Here is a 20,027-nt window from a genome sequence, read left to right on the forward strand (position 1 = left end):
TCATATCTATTTTATACTTTTATAGATATAGATATACATACATATGCAATGTGTGTGTATATATGTATTTATGTATGTATATTACACTTTATTTACTAATGTATTATCTAGGCTTAACATAGAACAATATCTGTATACTATTTACATGACTTAATCATGCTTTTTCTTATGAAGTTTATTTTATAGTAATGTTTTTGTCCTGAATTTTCTAAAAGGTTGATAGTGAAATTGTTGGATTTATTTAAATGGCCTGGAACATATTAAAGGAAAAAGAAACTGGCTTACGTTAAAGCCAGTTCCAATGGATCTTACCTCTGAGAGTATAGACCTTCAGTGTGTGTTCGCACATGTGGGATGAAGGAAACATTACTAACATTTTAATTTTTAAAAAATGTGTTTGAACCTCACTATCACTTTTTTGTTTGTTTTTGCATTTTTACAGTGGATGATGTTGGAGAAAAATTGGACCATATTGGAAGCGCACCCTTAAAAATCAGCACTGAGGTTTCAAATGATGATGTTGCTAAAGATGATGGTTTTGGTTCAGAAGTTATAAAAGTATATATATTTAAAGCAGAAGCTGAGGATGATGTTGAAATAGGTACCTATCTTAAATTCTGTTTGGTCACATAGTAGTTGAAAATGTTTGCTTTTCTTTTTAATTAAATCAAATGTTTTACAGCAGGGGTTAGCAACATATGGCTCATGGGCTGGATCCGGCCTGTGGAGCCAGAGAGTTTTGCATCTGTCCACACCTGTGTGGGGGCTGGGCAGCTAGAAGCTACACCTGCATCGTCACGCTTCTCCCCACCTCCTGCTCCCCAGCTGCAGCATGGGGACAGCTTCCAACCAGTGGGGAGCTGAGCTGGGGGTTAACGGCTTTCAGCTATACCTGCATTGTAGTTGGGAGGGAGGTAGGGTGCAGGGAGAAGCAACAACAGTTGGACACAGCTTGCAGCTGCCTGGCTCACACAGCTTCCCACCAGCTGAAAACTGCATCTGTGCTGCAGCTGAGGAGCTGGGGGTCAGGGAAAAGCAGCAGCATGGGCACAATTCCCAGCTGCTCAGCCCCAGTGCAGTTCCTCTCCAGCTGGAAGCTGCACTTGTGCCCTGGCTGGGAACTGGGAGGCTGGGAGAAGTAACATCAGCATAGCTCTCAGCTCAGACATTGGCAGACTCCCCTTTACTGCTGACACTGCCCAAGCAACTCAGCACGTGCTGGACTGGAGCTAGGTTATTCTGGTCTGTGGCTTAAAATTTTTTCCCTCATTTTATGGAGTATGGCATAACGTTCTCTGAAGGTTTGTACAGATTTCGTGCTTTGGGGTATATAGTCCACAAGTTTAGCATTCTGTTTGAATAGCAGTATTCATTCAGTCTTTGCCTGTACTTTGCATTTCATTCAGACTGCCATAGTCAGGCTACTGTGAGGGGTGGAGCACCTGTGACCACTGCTTGGGTTGTTCTTACCTTCCATGGGCTTTTCTAGTTAGGCAGTGTAAAGAGACACCTTACAGACCAGGCACCACTTATCATATCTATGGAACAACTGGCAGAACACTGATCAGACTCTTCAGCCTCCTTAAAACTCAATAGTAATCCCCCCCTGGCAGACATCATCCTCATATTGAGGGATAGCTGATGTTGAGGGTTTAGTCTCTTTGCTCCCATACTTCTGTAGAAGAAAGCACATCATCATGGAAATCTCCATCCTGCAACTTCATCATACTTATTTCATAGATTTCATAGATTTTGTAGACATTAGGGCTGGAAGGGACCTCGGGAGATCATCGAGTCCAGCCCCCTGCCCAAAGGGCAGGAAGTCAGCTGGGGTCCTACGATCCCAGCAAGATAAGCATCCAATTTACTCTTGAAGGTGTTCAATGTAGGTGCTTGAACCACCACGGCTGGCAGACTGTTCCAGACCTTGGGGGCTCGGACAGTAAAGAAATTTTTCCTTATGTCCAGCCTGAAACGGTCTTGCAGGAGTTTGTGACCGTTCGACCTCGTCATCCCTTGGGGCGCTCTGGTGAACAGACGTTCTCCCAGATCCTGGTGGTCACCCCTGATAAACTTATAGGTGGCCATCAGATCACCCCTGAGCCTACGCTTTTCCAGGCTAAAGAGTCCCATGTCTCTCAGCCTGTCATCGTAAGATCTGTTTTCCTGACCTCTAATCATGCGCCCGGCTCTCCTCTGGACTCTCTCAAGCTTCTCCACTTCCTTTTTGAATTGTGGAGCCCAAAACTGGATGTAGTACTCCAGCTGCAGCCTCACCAAGGCTGAGTACAAGGGGAGAATGACATCCCGGGATTTGCTCGAGAAGCATCTATGGATGCAAGCCAGCGTTTTGGTCGCTTTACTAGCCGCAGCATCGCATTGCAGGCTCATGTTCATCTTGTGGTCAATGATGACCCCCAAGTCTCTTTCTTCTGTAGTGCTATCCAATGTAGCACTGCCGAGCCTATAAGGAAGCTGCAGGTTTTTCCTCCCAAGGTGGAGAACCTTGCATTTTTCGGTGTTAAACACCATGAGGTTCTCGTCTGCCCATTTGCTGAGCTTGTCCAGGTCAGCCTGGATCACCCGCCTATCTTCTGGCGTGGATGCTTTGCCCCAAAGTTTGGTGTCATCGGCGAACTTGGCCAGTCCACTCCTGACTCCAATGTCCACATCATTAATGAAGATGTTGAACAGGATGGGTCCCAGGACAGAGTTTTGGGGGACCCCACTGGTCACAGGGCACCACGATGAGTGACTGCCTTCAATTACAACCCTCTGGGTCTGATCACGGAGCCAGTTTCCCAGCCAGCGGATCGTGGTGGAGCCAAGGCCACAACCAGGCAGTTTGGCCAAGAGGTGATCATGGGATACCAGATCAAAAGCTTTTTTGAAGCCAAGATATATGACATCAATCTCTTCTCCCTTGTCCAGGTGATAGGTCACCTGGTCATAGAAGGAAATGAGATTGGTCAAACAAGACCTACCCGCAAGAAACCCGTGCTGGCTATCCCTTAGGATGTTAGCCTGGGCCAGTCCATCAAGGATGGCCTCCTTAATAAACTTTTCTAAGATCTTCCCCAGGATAGAAGTCAGGCTAATGGGCCTGTAGTTAGCCGGATCCACTCTCCTCCCTTTCTTGAAGATCGGCACCACACTGGCCTTCTTCCAGTCTTCAGGCACTACACCAGAGCGCCAGGAGTTTTCAAAGACCCATGCCAGGGGCTGGGCTATGATGCTCGCCAGCTCCTTGAGTACCCTGGGGTGCAGGTTGTCAGGGCCAGCTGACTTGAAGGTATCCAGCTTCTCAAGGTGTTCCTTCACGAGGTCAGCATTGATGGAGGGTAGGGGATCCCCCTCACCCGGATTTCCCTGTCCCATAGCAGGCATGGGCATCCCATGTGACTGATGAAAGACTGACGCAAAGTACCTATTTAATAGGTTGGCTTTTTCCTGGGCGTCAGTTGTCAGTTGCCCCATCTGGTTTAGCAGGGGTCCAACATTGCCCTTGCTTTTCCTCCGGCTCCCCACATATCTGAAAAAGGACTTTTTGTTGTCCTTGATGCCTGAAGCTAGTTGGAGTTCAGTTGCAGCCTTGGCTTTCCTGGTTTGCTCCCTGCAGGACCGGACCAGTGCAGAATAATCCTCCTTGGAGGTGAATCCCGTCCTCCATCCTTTGTAGGCTTTCCTTTTTAGCCACAGGAGGTCCGCTAAGTCCCTGGAGAGCCAGGAGGGCTGCTGTGCCTTCTTGCTGCCTTTCCTCTGTGTTGGAATAGATTTAGCGTGTGCATTGAGGATCGCTTCCTTGAGAAGCAACCACTCTTCTTGAGCTCCCATCTCCCTGGGGTCATGGTCCCTGACGGCCTGACCGACAAGCCTCTTGAGCCACTCTTGATGCCTCATTTGTTGCAGAGGGGAGCATGTAACAGTGCTATTGTATATGTTTCTAATTCATCAAGAAGACACTTGAGCATAGAGAAGCATGGCAAAGTTATTCTTGCTGAAAAAAATCCATGGAGACTTCAGGTTTTTTTCCTAAGGAGCTTCAGAAAAATCAGCCTCATCCTTCCTTGGAATAATTAAACATTTTGACTTTTCCTTAGTGTAGATTCTGTTCATAGCCCTTACTCTTCATGCCTTTGTGCTCTCAAGGGGTTTGGTGGGTGGAATGAAACACCATATCCTGGAATCATATGTGCACATAAGCAGGAAGCTCTAAACTTCTCTGTGGGCATATTTCTCCAAAATCCACAGTTCTGACATTCTTGTTACGTGCTCTAGCACTGAAAACACACTGGTACCAATTGTTTTCTCATCTCCTGAGGACCATGCTGTTCCAGCACTGTATTGGACTTTGCTCTCTGGGATCATCCTCAGAGGTTGCAGCATCCACTACCTTGCCTCCTGCTACTTAGTGCTTATACTTTATCACTGTATACTTTGCCATCAGATATCTAGATCAGGGTTGTTCAACTGGCAGCCCCTGAGGAGTTAATTTACAGCCTGTGGCCTCCTACACAGGTGCCAGCCCTCCCCCTTCCCCCACACACTCTCTAGAGGCTGCTGCCATGAAGGTCTTCAGGCTTCCATATTCCCACCTGCAGCTTTTGCTTTCTGCTCCTGCCCTTGGGGGCATGGCAGGGTGCTTTGGCTTGGGAACAAGGGAGCCTGGGACTTTGTGGAGCCCTGGGACCCAGCTGTTGGGGGAGAAGCTGCTAGCAACACAGTAGAGGACCCATGTAGCACATGACCTGAGGGGCTCACATAGGTGCAGCCTACACAGCGTGCAGCCCCCAGGCACTCCAAAGCTGGACAGCTCTGATCTAGATATCAGACATCCCACAATTCACTGTAACTGATAACCTGTCCATAAGCTGGGTAGTGAAGCCTTCATGGAGTATGTGAAATATCTCCAAGCTATGGTGCTCCCTGATCCAGTGCTATGCAGACCTTCATCCTAGGCAGACCTGTGCGCCCAAAGAATGAGGTTACCTTATTCTTACCCTTTTCTCTGAGATGCACCAAAGAGTGAAGACAATGGGAGTCCATCATAGAATAGAGAGAGGAGTACTTAAGGAATAGAAAAGAACCGAGACCCTTGAAGGAGTAACCATCCTTGTATGCTTCCATCTACTTTTTTCTTCAGTATGCCTTATTATCCATGGGTACAATATCTTTGTAGGTTATGAACATTACTCCAAGAAATCTTCACCTGTATCACTCAAGATCTGCTTGAAAGATTGGATGCAATCATCTCGAGTTCTGAATCTTCCTTTAGGCTACAAAAAAAAAATCAAACACAATGTGACTTCTATTATACCCACTTTGAAGAGAGGGATAGAAAATACCAGGTCTCAGTGAAAGCATGTGATTATTTTGGTCAACTCCTAGTGTCTTATTAATGAAAGTGGACAGGAGAAGTCTAAGCAGCAGGTAAGCATCAAGACCACCTTGTCTGAAAAGGTTTTGAAGTTTAGCCTTTTTTGGGCATAATGTTTTTTTGTCTTCCAGCCCTCAGGTGAGTGTGTGGATAATTATAAAGCCCCATTTTAGAAATTAGCTTCTTCATAGATTCATAGATGTAGAGTCAGAAGGGACCCCGAAGGATCATTGTGTCCGATCCCCTGCCCCAGGCAGGAAAAGGACCGAGATCAGATGACCCCAGCCAGGTGCCTATCTAGCCTCCTCTTGAAGACCTCTAAGTTGGGTGACCACCTCTCTTGGCAGCCCGTTCCAGATTCTGGCCACCCTCTGACCCTGATGGGGACAGATTGAATGATCTTGGGGGACTGAGTCTGGAGAAGTGATGCTGGAATGGGGATTGGATTACAGCCTTCTTGAAGGCCAGTGCCAGAGAGGGTGGAGATGATTTAGGGGTCTGGGAAGTAGGACTGATGAGAACAGGTTGGAAGAGCTCAAGGGGTTGAGTCTGAAGAAGAGAAGCTGGAGGGGGGGGCTAGATCACAGCTTTCCCATCCCTGAAGGATAATGACAGAAAAGATGGAGATGGGCTTTTATCTGTGGCCATGGGGGACAGAACTAGGATCAATGGCCTCAAGCTGCAGCAGGGCAAACTGAGGTTGGAGATGAGGAGGAACTTGCTGCCTCTGAGGGAGGTAAATCATTGGAACAGGTTGTGGAATCTCCACAGAGAGGTGGTGGAATCTCCATCCCTGGAGATGTCCAAGAGTAGGTTGCGTGGTGTAATTGGGACATACGGTTGGCTTGACAGATAAACTGCCTCCAGCAGCAGGAAGTATTTTGTGACTGAAGGCCAGCTTACACCAAAGATCTTCCTGCAGACTGCTCTGGATGCATTTAATATGTGCTCTTTCTGTCTCCCATTGTCTCTTACAACTGTAGAAGCCTTTCTCTTTAAAGGAAGTAAACTATTTGATACTACCTCTGACATGTTGCTTTACAGTCTCAAGGACATTAGGGCAACTCTGCAGTCTTTGGGTCTCTATCCCTTCATCCCAAAGGCTACAGCAGCGTATTACAGAAGTGAAGTGTGCACTTCCCTTTTAACTCTGCCCATCAGTATTGTTTCTCTGAGCCTTCATAGTAAAGGAAGAGACTTCATACACAGTGGCTCTGCCCTACCCAGATCTTCTATCTTCACTTATCCCTTTTGGAAACAGCCTTTCTTTTTTCCTGGAGTTTGTGAGGATAATCTCAGATTGGTAGGTTCTTGGTACAATGAGCAAGGAGTACATCTGTACCTAATTCTTTCTCTATTCCATTATAGCTTTCTTGGCAAACGTTCCAGTTCCTGATTTTTCTAAGATATGTAGAGCAGTTTTCTGAAGCACATTCCAGATATTCATCTACCGCTCTTCCTTTGTTCCAATTCCCAAATCCCAAGCCAGATTCAGATGCCCCTGCCAGTCCCTTTTCAACTGAGGCTTTCACACTAAGAAAACCAATGATTACTTACCAGGAGAGGATTCTGGCTTCTAATACATGTTGCATTTGACATGGACCCATTGTCCCAGAGTTTGATGCAGATCAAAGCAGGCACAGCATGGTTACACACACGTCTATCCAAGCTTCACACTGTTAAATCAGTTGGACATTATCATAGACGGAGGAAGAAAATACAGTTTGGGGGGGCTGAGTGCTTCCTCCCCCAGCAAGTTAGTCTGTCATGGGGAAGGGGCATGGTGGGGTCAGATCAAGGTCCCTGCCATGAAGGAGAGAGTGGGGCAGGGGCTGGGGTGGATGAGGGGCTGGGGCAGGTCGTGGGATGCTTGTTGCTCGGGTGGCTCGTCCAGGGGCACAGAGGGCTCTTGCTGCTGCATGCATCCCGGGGCAGGCAGAAAGGATACATGCTCCCCCCCAATCTGTGGTATGTGCAGGGCAGAGGCGGCTGCTGCTGCGGGCCACATTACACACCCCACTGCCTGTGCCATGTGCCTCCCACCGCTGGGCAGGAGGTGCAGGCAGCACACAGGAGGCACATGACGTCGCATGCCTGTCAGGGCACTGGCAGTGGGGTGCAGAACAACTGCCTACACCCTGCCCGCAGCACAGATCGGGGTGGGGAGGATGGACGTATCCCATGTGCCTGCCTCAGGGGTGCATGTGGCAGCAGGACCTCCCCCCCAAGCCCCTGGACAAGCCACCTGGGCAGTAAGCATCCCACAAACCGTACCCCCCCTCTTCCATCCCCCGCACCCATTCCCGTCCACACATTTACCTGCTCAGCTGGGCACTGCTCCACACACTGCTGAGCTGGGCTGGGCTGTGTTCCCGCCAGCTGCTTGTTTCTGCCCCCTTCCCCCCTGCAGCCACTCAGAGCGTGTGCACAGGCTGGCTGTGTTTTACTAAACCCCCTTAACCCTGGCCTTTCACTGCCTGTGGACATTGTAGTATGGTTGGTTATTAATCAAGATAACTAACTGAGGTTGGAGCAGGTTGAGAGGGTCACCTACTGGCTTGCCCCAGGATTCATAGATTCATAGACGTTAGGGCTGGAAGATCGAGTCCAGCCCCCTGCACCAGGGGCAGGAAGTCAGCTGGGGTCACAGGATCCCAGCAAGATAAACATCCTATTGACTCTTAAAGGAGTCCAGAGTAGGTGCTTGCACCACCTCTGGCGGCAGTCTATTCCAGGCCTTGGGGGCTCGGACTGTAAAGAAGTTCTTCCTTATGTCCAGCATGAAACAGTCTTGGAGAAGTTTGTGACCGTTCGGCCTTGGGGCGCTCTGTTGAACAGGCGTTCCCCCAGATCTGATGTACATCCCTTATAGGCATTGTCGCATTGTCTACACAGAGAAATTTACTAGCAGTATTATTCTAGTAAAATCAGAGCACTTTGGCTGCTGACAGACACGGAGAAAAAACAAAATAAAACAGTGCTTTACCAGAAGAAGCGTTGCATTAGTTTGACCTGCCTCACCCAAAGACCGTAGAGATCAGGTGCTTCAGCAGGGCCCCCTGGTACTTTTATCTAATGGCTGATTTTATCAGCCATTAGATAAAAGTATTAAAAAACTCCGCTGAAGCATCTAATCTATACAGACATTGGACAAACCAGGTAAAATTAACGCGATGCCTCTTTTGAGCATGCGCTGCAGTTGGTGCAGGGGCGCACCGAGCTTAAAGCAGGGGTGGGCAAAATACAGCCTGTGGGCTGATCCAGCCTGCAGCAGGTCCTTTGGTCTTGTCTGGCCCAGGTGCCACCCGGCTGTGGTGCATTCCGCCACCCTCTGGGCATGCAGTGGGATCGGGGCGGTTCTGTGGCTGGACTGCCTTTCTAGGCAGCCCAGGCAGCAGTGACTCCTTCCAGCTGCCGCTGGCCCCAGCTGCACAGCACCAGCAGGGACCTATGTGCGGAGCCCCAACCTGGTACACTCCACGCCTGCTCCAGACCCGCCCACTCAGGCCCAGCAGTGGCAGCTGCCGGGGAGATGATGACTTGTGATTAACCTTACACACACGCTGATGTCCTGGGAAAAACCAATAGCACATTTTATCCTAAATGATTCATCAGAACTAGATGCTGGCTAGCAAACTTGCCAGGGTTGCATCTTGCTCCAGGATCACAGTTACTTACAGGATAAGTAACACATTTATTTGTAATGGCTCAGTGGCTACCCAGTAGCACCTAAATAATACTGTCCAGTAATTTAAACCTTGAATTTGTTGGGACAGATACAGGGTTTTGTCTGACCTACCATTGATGAATGTCAGACTTGGGATTTTTGATGGCAGAATTATGTTCATATATTTCAAGGCATTTTATTAAATGCCTGTCTAAAATAGAAAAAAAAACCCAGAATTTTATTCTATTAATCATATGACAATACTTCTGTTTGTTTAGGCTTATGTTCTTCTTTTTAAAGGTGGGACAGAAATTGTCACAGAGAGTGACTTTCACAATGGACATTCTGTAGCTGGAGTAATCGAGCAGGGAGGTGTTGGTAGAATGCAACGAGAGAAGATGGTTTACATGGCTGTAAAGGACTCTTCTCAGGAAGATGAAGATATTAGTAAGAATAATAAGAAATTTTACAAGAAATGAAAGCTGTGCATCTAATTTAGGTCATTTATAAAAAGATATTTTTTGTGTTTGTGAATTACTATTTCAGCTTTAAAGTAATAAAAATTATAAATTGTCTTGTATACCAGAAAAACAGACTAGCTATCTAACTTTAAAGAAGTAGAGTCATATAAAATGTATTGTGTGCCAGTTATACAGAATCATTATTTTTATTGTGTTTAATGTGTTCATGGCTGAAATCAATGGATAAATCACTGAGGTTTTTTATTTTTTACAACTTTCTCATTTTGCAATTTATGTAATGCTTTGTTTAACCAGCCTTATTTAAAGTACTAGCATTATTTCAGATCAATTTTGAGATTTTATTAAGACCAGAGGCACTTGTTCTGCCACAGCAGCAAGTCAGTAAATGTGTGTGTACGCGTGGGGGGGAGTTAATTAACTTTTGTTGAAGAATTTTTCCTTTCTAAAAACTAGCAAGGCATATGAATGAAGTAATGTAACAATCCTAGATAAATTGTTGGAGGGGGTAGTAAATACCAAGATAGAAAAGAAGGAAATTTTTAGTTTAAGTTGCTAATAATCATAATAATGGGATTAATTTAAATGAGTAACAATTTAGGCTGATCTTAAATTAAAATTAATTTTATAATATTTTTTCCTTAAATCCAGGCTGTGCTGAAATAGCTGATGAAGTGTATATGGAGGTTATTGTAGGTGAAGAGGAAGCAACATCACTTCCTGACACACAGCTTGAAGAGTCTGGCGTGAATAAAACCTTTGTTCCTGTTGCTTGGGCTGCTGCTTATGGTAGGGTACTAGATTCATTTTTTAGGAATTCTTTGCTATTTTTCCATTAATTTTGTCCCAAACCCTTTTTGATATTGTTATAACTTGTGTATACATTCAGTTCATTGGAAGGCTGTAATTAGCTGTCTTACAGGACATGAGTTATTCTATAAAAGAGTCAAGACAGTGACATTGTTGACAAGAGAACTCTATCTACTTTTTACAAAGAATACCCTCAGCTTCTCTCAGTACAGGCATGTAGGGAAATGCTGGTCCTGAACTCAAACTAACATTTTTGTTACTCTCTTTAATCCTAATAAATAGGTTTGGGTTTTTTTTAATATTCAGTGTTATGAATGGAAAACTTAATTATTTATAAGAGGACCCCAGCATTTAGATTTCCATACGTGTGAGAAATCAGATGTTAAGGGTTGTGGAAGCTTGCGGAAGTTAGAAAGAATTAGTTAAAAATACACGTCTGTCTAGTGAGTTCACAAAAGTTTTATCACAGTTGTATTGAAAGAGGACACGGTGAGTCTGAGGGATCGGTATATAGACATATTCTCAATAGTCTTAAATAACATACAGCTTTCGTTCTCCCTGGTCTTTTTAAGTAAATCATGATTTTAAAAATATTGTTAAACTGATCCTCATCTTTTTCTGCAACAGGAGTTAAAGTAGAAATCCTGTAAGGAAGTTTTTACTCACATAAACTCTATATGTTGTGTTATTAAGTATTTTCTGTACTGTGGGATTTTGGCTTGTATATACACTGTACATAACAGAATATATTCTCAGTTAATCTCTGAGTTATATTATAAATGAGTGTTTCCTATAATAATAAAGCTTTTCTGTCTGGTTAAACAGAAAAAATACTTGAACCATGGAACACTCATGTGCACCTAGTTCTTGTACAAAAAAAATTATATATTTGGGCCTGCACTCATGTAAGAAAGAAATTGGGTTTGAAGTATTCGATACTAAGGGTTGTATACCATAATCTGTACATGAAAGCAGATCTGTGAATGCTCAGCATATAGCTATTGTATGGTTTAACATCCCTGTCAAAGGAGTTCGGGATAGAGAACTCTGCAATAAATAAAATTATTACTTTGCATCATTTTCCACAGAAATATCTTTCTTAGTACATACGTTTTCCATTACATTGGATTAATTAGAATAGTTGTGCCTGGGTCAGACCTATTCTGTACCCATTCTCTTATTTCTGATAGCCAAGGGTGTAAAGGGTGGGGTGGGCTTAACCCATGTTCACTTCTTTTATCTTTTTTCCACATGAGAAAGACAGAAACCTCTGTTGTCTACATTTCTTACTCCAAATGAGTTAGCTAATGAACTTCTATAGTTAGGGTTAGATTTTGTTAATAGTGTTAGTACATTTTTTAGTCTGGTTCTGGGCAGAGGTTTGTGTCAATAGGTTTTACTGTTCCGGTGTTTATCTACTCCCATCTATACAATAATTAAAAATGTATAATGTTGAATCAAGAGGATTTAAGATGTGTTCCTCTCATGCAGGGTGGATAAAAATCAACTCTTTAAAAAAATATATAAATAACTTCCTTGTTTACAGCAGTATATGGAGATGAGAGATAACAGAGCTGATTACCTACCCATAAGCCCTTTTATCTTTCTGCAAGTTTGTATACACAGAGCCAAGCCCTTACCTCTCAAAGTGCAAAGTTTCAAGAAGCTAAATGAATAAAGGGTATCAAACAACAAAAATGCTCTTTTTGTAGAAAACAGTGATTTAAATCAAGGCTTCCTAACCAATTAATCAAATCTACCCTGCTTATGTGGCAATGTTTGAGAACGATGGGGATATCTGGTGTCTTGGAGATGGTCATACTCAGACCCTTTGAAAATCTCCAGGAACCAGATCAGCCACAAGCATTGAGTTCCCCCATTGTAAGTTAAGATGCTACCCCCAAGTTTCCAGGCAACCTCAGGAGAATTAATCTAAGGGTTAAAATAGACATGGAAATTATTCCTGACCCTGTTCTTTTAACTGGGAATGGAAAGCTTCCCCTAAGGCTTCTTTATCTGAAACTGGAGTCTCTCTCCAGTAAACCTACATCACAGGACAAACTAGCACTAATGATTTCTCTTTATACCAAAGAGCATGCTGTTCCTGGATTATAGTAGGATGCTCATTACAGCACTGAAGCTTCCAACATATGAACCTTGCTACTGCCATCCTCAATATCAGGCACTCCAGCACAAAGTAGCTCTGTGTTGGGAGCTATCACTTCGGCTCTAACCATTTCCTTGGTACTGACCCTGTATCTAATTCACGAGCTGTCTCCAGTGTCACTTTGAAAGATATCAAGAAGTGCCAGTCAGGTCGGTTCTTCACTTATTTAGAGGGAACACCGGAGTTATCTTCAAACAGTTGCTGGAAATAATTCCATAACAGCATACCAGACAATACTGCATTTTGGCTAAAAGAAAGGCATTCTTTTTCCTCCTCAAATGAGGAGTTGAATAGACCATCTCCCCTCAAATTCTCATCCTTTCTTCTCTGTGGAAAGGTCAGTGGAAGCCTTGGAAAGCTCCTGAGGAATACCATAAGATCATTGGGGCCCTGTATAACAGTCTCCCCACCAAGTATTCACCCATGTGCTCGTTCTACCTCACAACCATTATTAACCAGAGCTTTTATAAGTCCCTCTGTAGACTGAATACTTGTGCTGTCAAACCCAGATCTTTGAATGGAGCTTTATCCAGATCCTCCTGAGTACAACTTCATTTCTCTGCAGCTTATAGAATATGAGGTGGAATATAGTGGTGACGGACACATGCACTGATCCACAACCTTGGCTTCTTCCCAGCATCTTGCTGCCAGTACCAAGAGACAGCCTTTGGCCACTCCCAAGCACGATTCTTGATGTTCTGACAATTATAGTTTACCTTCCTACCTGTTTACCATGTCTTGGATATTGTCTGATATGCATAGAATTTTCCCAGTGTCTGATTCCTTAAACCCCCCCCCCACAACTTTTGCAATTCTGGCACTTGTTTAAATAAAAACAAAAATACACATGGATTTGTTTTGGGTTCATTGGTGCAATCGTATTTGAGGTGGAAAGGACATACCTAGTTTAGCAGTGGTTCCAGAGTTGATGGATCTCTTAAGACTACTGCAATTTCAGTTTGATACACCATTGTGGTCTTGCCTTGGTCTCATGCAGTAGATGGTAGCAAACTCTTGGCCTTTGCTAGAATAGTCAAGAGCAGTGTATCTGCCCAGGAGGCACAGCAAAGATTGCTTGACTGCGATTCCTCAAAAAGCCCTATAGTTGTTAAATTGGCAGGTAGATCTTACTCAGGTAAGCAGTGGAATGTCTGTCTCAGTGTTGACTAGCCAGTTAGGTTCCTTTTATGACTCTGCATGCTTATATATATCTGTGAAGTCAGTCTTTGTAGGAGTTATAACATAAGCTAGGAGTAATGGTGGAGAAATGGGCCCTCATAGAAGGCCCCAACCAAAACTGTATTTTATGAGCACAGAGTATTTTGTGTGTTAGACTGTGTATGAGGTTGTGTGCTCTAATTAGTGTGTATTTTGGGATTAAACAAAAGAAAGCCTGTATATTTTTCCTCCAGACTATCCATTCACTACCTGAACTAAATGTTCTCAGGGCTTCTCATAGCAGCATTGGCAAGACCTTGTCTGTTTTACTACAGCAAATTATTATTACTGTGCCATAACTGTCTTGTTTGTTAGAGGCCAATGGTGAAAAGCTTGATTTGTGTTTATCTGACTAATCTTCTAAGGAAAACATAGTACACAGCAGCTATTTAACTCTATAGCTGAAGTTTCTGATGGCAAAATTTTGCTTCTTTGGGGCTGTTTGTTTTAGATTAACATTGGGCTCTCTAACACTGGTTGGCAGCCAGTCTAGGAGTAGAGCCCCAATAGACAGGAAAATGAATAATCTCCTTTGTTCTAGCAGCTCCTGCCACCAAGCTGGTTGCAAACGTACTGGCACATGCCTTTCCTTTGGATTAAATCCACAAGGCTGGTGGGGTGGGGGAACAGACATGCTGGTGTGTGGGCAGCTCAGAGTCTCTATATCCCTGGCTTTTGCACCCTGGAGAGGTCACTCCAGTTTCAGTTTATCTTTCAAGCAGGGATTATGTTCAGCAAGCTAATGTCTCATTTGGCATGATTCTGTTGCCCCACAAGACAGACAGATGCTATTAAATAAGTTATCATTACAAATAAGGTACTAAGTAGACATTGGGGTTGAAGAGTTCCTGTGCACTTAAGCAGTGTATTATTATTTGGATCAAAACAAGCTGCCCAAGAGATACCCAGGCAGGGTATTGAGAGGATTAAGGGTTGACCTATATGGTCTCCTGCGGGCCAATCCACATTGTTTGTCAAGACAAAAGTATATCGTCCATTATACAAAGTGTAAGATTCAGCTAAGATGAACTGAGCACAGAATAAATTGAAGGTCATTCCACTAACCCTCAAGCAGCCGCTTTATCCTGCCTTGCTAGTACCCTTTACCAGACATATGTAAATCTGTGGTTTAGCGTTCTAAATACACGTCCCACTCTCTGCGTGCGGACGCACGTACATTTGGAGCCCTTTTCAAAGGGGAATATTTCAGAAGAGCAGCAGCTGTTACCTTCTTATCGTTACATGTGAATGAGCTAAGAATGATTCAAATGTAGCAAAACGTGCTTCAACTTTTAACACTACTTCCCACAGTTGCTTGGTTCATGTATTCAGATCATGTGCTGTTTAGATAGTAGGTTGATTCTGCAAATCCTGTTCAAGTAGGACTCCCTTTGCTTGGTTCTAGGTCTGTGGGATGCTGGTTGTTGGTCCTGATGAAGTGAATCTGAGCATATATACTCAAAGCATGGTTATTAACTCCACTGTATTTGTGGTACTTCAAGATGTGTTGTCCATGTAGGCTTCATCGTCTACCCCTACTGCTTCTAGTTGGAATCTTTACTGATATTGGTGAAGGAACTAAGTTAAGGCTGTGGCCACATTGCATTTCATGCCTGTGGTTGTGGCAAGCAGGAGGATGGCACAAGTGTACTCCAATATACTTGGCTATTCAGAAAGATTCTGATTTTTTTTTTTAAAGTTCTGGCTCATATACATGCATTTATGGGTGGAGTCTGTGGACAAAACATCTTGAACTGCATTTATTGTAGAGATAGTGATTATTCTTTTCTAGCTAAATAGTTTTGAAAATCTGATACCATTTCTGTTTGTGAATTAGTAAAATATCATTTTCTACAGGAGATGAAAGACGGCTGCCAAGGAGGTATGAAGATGGACAAGCAACAGGTGAGGATGTTAAATTACAGCTGGTACAGAAGCAAGGGCTACTTTGCTATTGTCCATCTTTGGAAATGCAGAAATTTGTATTTCAAGTTTTTCAGTTGATGTTTAAGTCACATCTTGTGACTTGAATGAACATTTTCTACATAGGAGTTGTCATAATAAGTTGAATGCTTACCAGACATGTTTATGATGCATATGGGGAAAGGTGCCATGCTCATGGTACTCATTTAGAAATGAAAACGGTCCTAAACGTAGCAAAGACATTCAGAAATGTTCTTTGCTGCTATTTTTTAGTACAGTTGTGTAGCAAGGGAAGAGAAAATAAGTCTGTGAAGTGGTGAAGGAAAGTACCAACATAGTCAGCTGAAATGAATGGATTGATGTGAAAAACAAAGTCCAAAACAAATCAGAATGGTTAAATGATGGTATGCTAAATCTCTTACAAGAACCAAGTCAAATATTAACCTTTTAAAATATAAGCTTGCCCATTCCTTTATATAGGAAACACTTTTACATTTAAATTTAAAAAAATAATTTGCTGTTACTTGTCCAGTCACCTCAGTCCAAGAAGAAACTCACGGCTTTTATTGTTTCTTATTTTTAATTTCAGGAAATAACTTGGATGCAAGGTTAGAAAACAAAAATGGTAATGCAACACAGTACCTGCAGATCTGTGATAGCATTAGCACAAATAGAGTGCTTAAACAAAAAATCAAGAGAAGGAGGAGGGGAGAAGCCAGGCAGTGGCAAACAGGTAAAATATCCTTAATTGATTATTTTATTTGTTTAACATGAAGAAACACTTCATTCTTAATAGTGGCAGAATTCTTATCCATAGCTTATTTTACTGTTGGTCTGCAGATTTCTGCTTGGGACACAGTGCTGGCATTACCAATTTTGTAGTTAGCAGATTGCATTAAAAACAACCAAGAATATTGTACTTTCCTATGTAAGTGAGCAATTCCTGACTATAAATGGAGGAGTTAGACTTAAGAATGGGGGAAAGATTGTTTAGACAGTCTCTCTATTAGTTTATGGTCCATACTCTAAAAATGTCACCAATCCTAATGCCTTTATGATAGCATTAAATTATAGACTTTCTCCAAAATATATACATTGTAAATGTTTTTAGTTTGGTGGTTTTAAAACTACTAAAGTATTTACTTTCTGCATAATGTTTTAACTATGTGATCTAGAACAGTGCTTCACTGATATCAAGCTGGTTTTTTTTCTTTCATTAATAGTTCTGTTTTCTTCATAATTTTTTTCTTTTTGTTTTGAAAACAGCTGTTATAATAGGTCCTGATGGACAGCCTTTAACAGTTTATCCATGTCACATATGTGGAAAAAAATTTAAATCCAGAGGATTCTTGAAAAGGCATATGAAGAACCATCCAGATCATATGATTAAAAAGAAATATCAGTGTACAGACTGTGACTTTACAACTAACAAGAAAGTTAGTTTCCACAATCATCTGGAAAGCCATAAGCTCATAAACAAAGTCGACAAATCCCATGAGTTTACAGAATATACAAGAAGATACAGAGAGGCCAGCCCACTGAGCTCTAATAAATTAATATTGAGGGACAAGGAGCCTAAGATACACAAGTGCAAATATTGTGACTATGAGACTGCAGAGCAGGGATTGCTCAACAGACATCTGCTAGCAGTTCACAGCAAGAACTTCCCCCATGTTTGTGTTGAGTGTGGGAAAGGATTCCGTCATCCCTCTGAGCTTAAAAAGCATATGAGGACCCACACAGGGGAAAAGCCATATCAGTGTCAGCACTGTGTCTTCCGATGTGCTGATCAGTCCAATCTGAAAACACACATCAAAACTAAACATGGGACAGACTTACCATTCAAGTGTGAGCACTGTCCCCAGGCATTCGCAGATGAAAAAGAACTTCAGGAGCACACAGAGTTGTTTCAAGGACATAAGACTCATCAGTGCCCGCATTGTGACCATAAGAGTACAAACTCAAGTGACTTGAAACGGCACATTATTTCAGTTCACACAAAGGACTTTCCCCACAAATGTGAGGTGTGTGAAAAAGGCTTTCATCGTCCATCTGAGCTCAAAAAACATAGTGAAACCCACAAAGGTAAAAAGATACATCAATGTAGACACTGTGACTTTAAAACTTCAGATCCTTTTGTACTTAGTGGGCATATCCTCTCAGTTCACACCAAGGACCTCCCTTTTAAATGCAAAAGGTGCAAAAGAGGATTTAGGCAGCAAATTGAACTTAAGAAGCACATGAAGACCCACAGTGGAAGAAAAGTTTATCAGTGCCAGTATTGTGAATATAGCACCACGGATGCATCGGGCTTCAAGCGACATGTAATATCAATACACACAAAAGACTATCCACACAGGTGTGAATACTGCAAAAAGGGATTCCGTAGACCATCAGAAAAAAATCAACATATAATGAGGCACCACAAAGAGGCCATAATGTAATATATCATCTTGAGAAGGAAGAAATTTAAAAACTGATATGCTAATTGGGGAAAAAAATCTCATGAACTGTTTCTCCTGGTTTCAAAGCTTGATATTAAATCATAACTTTACATTCTTTGTATTAAAAGTCTTAAAAGTATTAGGGTTGACAGGGGATCTCATAGCCCTATGATTGTTGCTTATCAGAACCTAAAGAGCACTATAGAATGCAGAAGGGTGGATGAATGTCTGAAAGGTTACAGAACGGTTGCAGAATGTCTTCTATTTACTAGTATTGTATGTTAAGCTATAGAAGACAAAATGAAGATGATTGTGTTATCTACCCTTTTTGTCAATAACAGCATTTGTCTCCAACATGCAAACAATTCAGACTGGTGGGATTATTACAAACTGTTTGCTAAGGCAACCAAGTCTAACTTATGCATTTTTGAAAAGAAAAAAATATAAATCAATCACATGGTCATAACGTTTTTAAATTGTGCCTGGGAATTGTATTTCAGATTTGGTCAATTTGGGGGGGTTGTCCCATTTTTTAACATTTCATTGGGGAACCTTTTCGTTTCCTTCATTAGTTTAGGTTCAATGAGTAATTTTTTAAAACAATTTTCAGAGCTGCTAACCTATTTTATTGCAGGATATGATGTTTAAAATATAGCATTATGTTATGAGCTCAAAGGTGGTGTTCTGGTGCTAGGGATAAAGATGTATATGTATATAATTTCCCTTTTTTATCTGAAACTGCAGTTGAATGTTGTTGAGTATGGCACATATGACAAAATTAACCTTGAATCTGATTTTATTTTTAAGGAAAATGGATGCAGCTGATAGTGTTGAGACAACACCTTTTTTCTTGCTATTTCACAATCTTCTCTAAGAAAAAAAGTATTAAAATTCAAAGAACAGAATAGTCTTCTTGAATTAAAAGACAAAATATTTAGAGGTTATTTAGGGCAGTGTTCATCACAGGTATGGCTATTATAGTCCTACCTGCTAATATAAAGTTTTCAGTATAGACATTAAATTGCACCTTTTAATCAATTCTTAAAAAAATTCTATACCATACTATAAACATGCATTTTCAATCTGTAAGAAAGTATATATGCAGTATTTAACCAGAAAAATATGCTGCCACTAGAGTTTGGAGGTGGATCTTCAGTTTACAGTGTATACATTTAAAATATGCATCCCTTTAAACAATGCTTTGTGTTAGCATGCTGCAAATCAAATGGCGCTTAATATAACAAGCTGGTCTAGGGCTATTTAATGAAAAACCTGTTCATAAATGTTATGCATATAATGTGTACTTTTTTTACTTTTTTTAGTTGCTTCATGTTTGCACACAGCTGTTCACATGATAAATTGTAACTTTACTTCATGCTATATTGTGGCTTTGTGTTTCAGATAATGTTCATATTGTTTTTGCACCAGATGAGAATCAGTTCCTTGAGAATAAATTTTTTTTATATTTCTAAACTTCAGAAAGTTAAATTTGGGAAATCTCTTAGAAAAATACGTGTTTTATGTGGCTGTAAAAAATGATGTACACGCTGTAAAATAAGATTGTCACTGTTATGTGGGATTATTATTTCTAAATGTGTTACTCATCATAATGAGCATACAATAAAACGCATCTCTTGCACTCCCAAGGGTAATTTTTTTGAGTTTTTCTCGTTTAGGTTGATTCTAGGAATGTATTCATTGAAAGTTTGTTAGTATTCTAATTTTGATTATTATCATTTTTTATGAGACGTAATCATTTGGTCTTTAAAAAACTAATTAGTTTAGAAGCATGTTTTTCAGAAAAATATTGCTTTTTGTTTTTCAGTTTATTTACCCTGTTGTACTGATCATTTTCAGTAAATTTAATTCAGCATATTTACTAAAACTCTCTTGAACTATGAACATTGGTATTTTTTAATCTCCTTGTTGAATTATGCCAAAC

The 20,027-nt window shown here is 41.9% G+C and overlaps 1 protein-coding gene across 4 annotated transcripts in view; it reads left to right on the top strand.

Annotated features, from left to right (window-relative positions):
- Positions 1-19,731, top strand: part of ZNF711 (ZFX family zinc finger ZNF711) — a 48,241-nt gene extending 28,510 nt beyond the window's left edge. For 3 of the 4 annotated variants that reach the window (XM_090059418.1, XM_090059417.1, XM_090059420.1), the window contains 6 exons: positions 443-601; positions 9,345-9,491; positions 10,175-10,312; positions 15,576-15,623; positions 16,231-16,374; positions 16,908-19,731. In XM_090059418.1, coding sequence (XP_089915544.1) covers positions 443-601; positions 9,345-9,491; positions 10,175-10,312; positions 15,576-15,623; positions 16,231-16,374; positions 16,908-18,085 — 1,814 coding nt within the window. In that variant the 3' untranslated portion in view covers positions 18,086-19,731. The remainder of the gene's footprint in view (positions 1-442; positions 602-9,344; positions 9,492-10,174; positions 10,313-15,575; positions 15,624-16,230; positions 16,375-16,907) is intronic. The other variant, XM_090059419.1, reaches the window with a different exon arrangement.
- The last annotated feature ends 296 nt before the right edge of the window (positions 19,732-20,027 follow it).

Source organism: Crocodylus siamensis, chromosome 8 (genome assembly GCF_052110815.1).
Source record: "Crocodylus siamensis isolate JL-2025a chromosome 8, ASM5211081v1, whole genome shotgun sequence".
NCBI lineage: Eukaryota > Metazoa > Chordata > Crocodylia > Crocodylidae > Crocodylus > Crocodylus siamensis.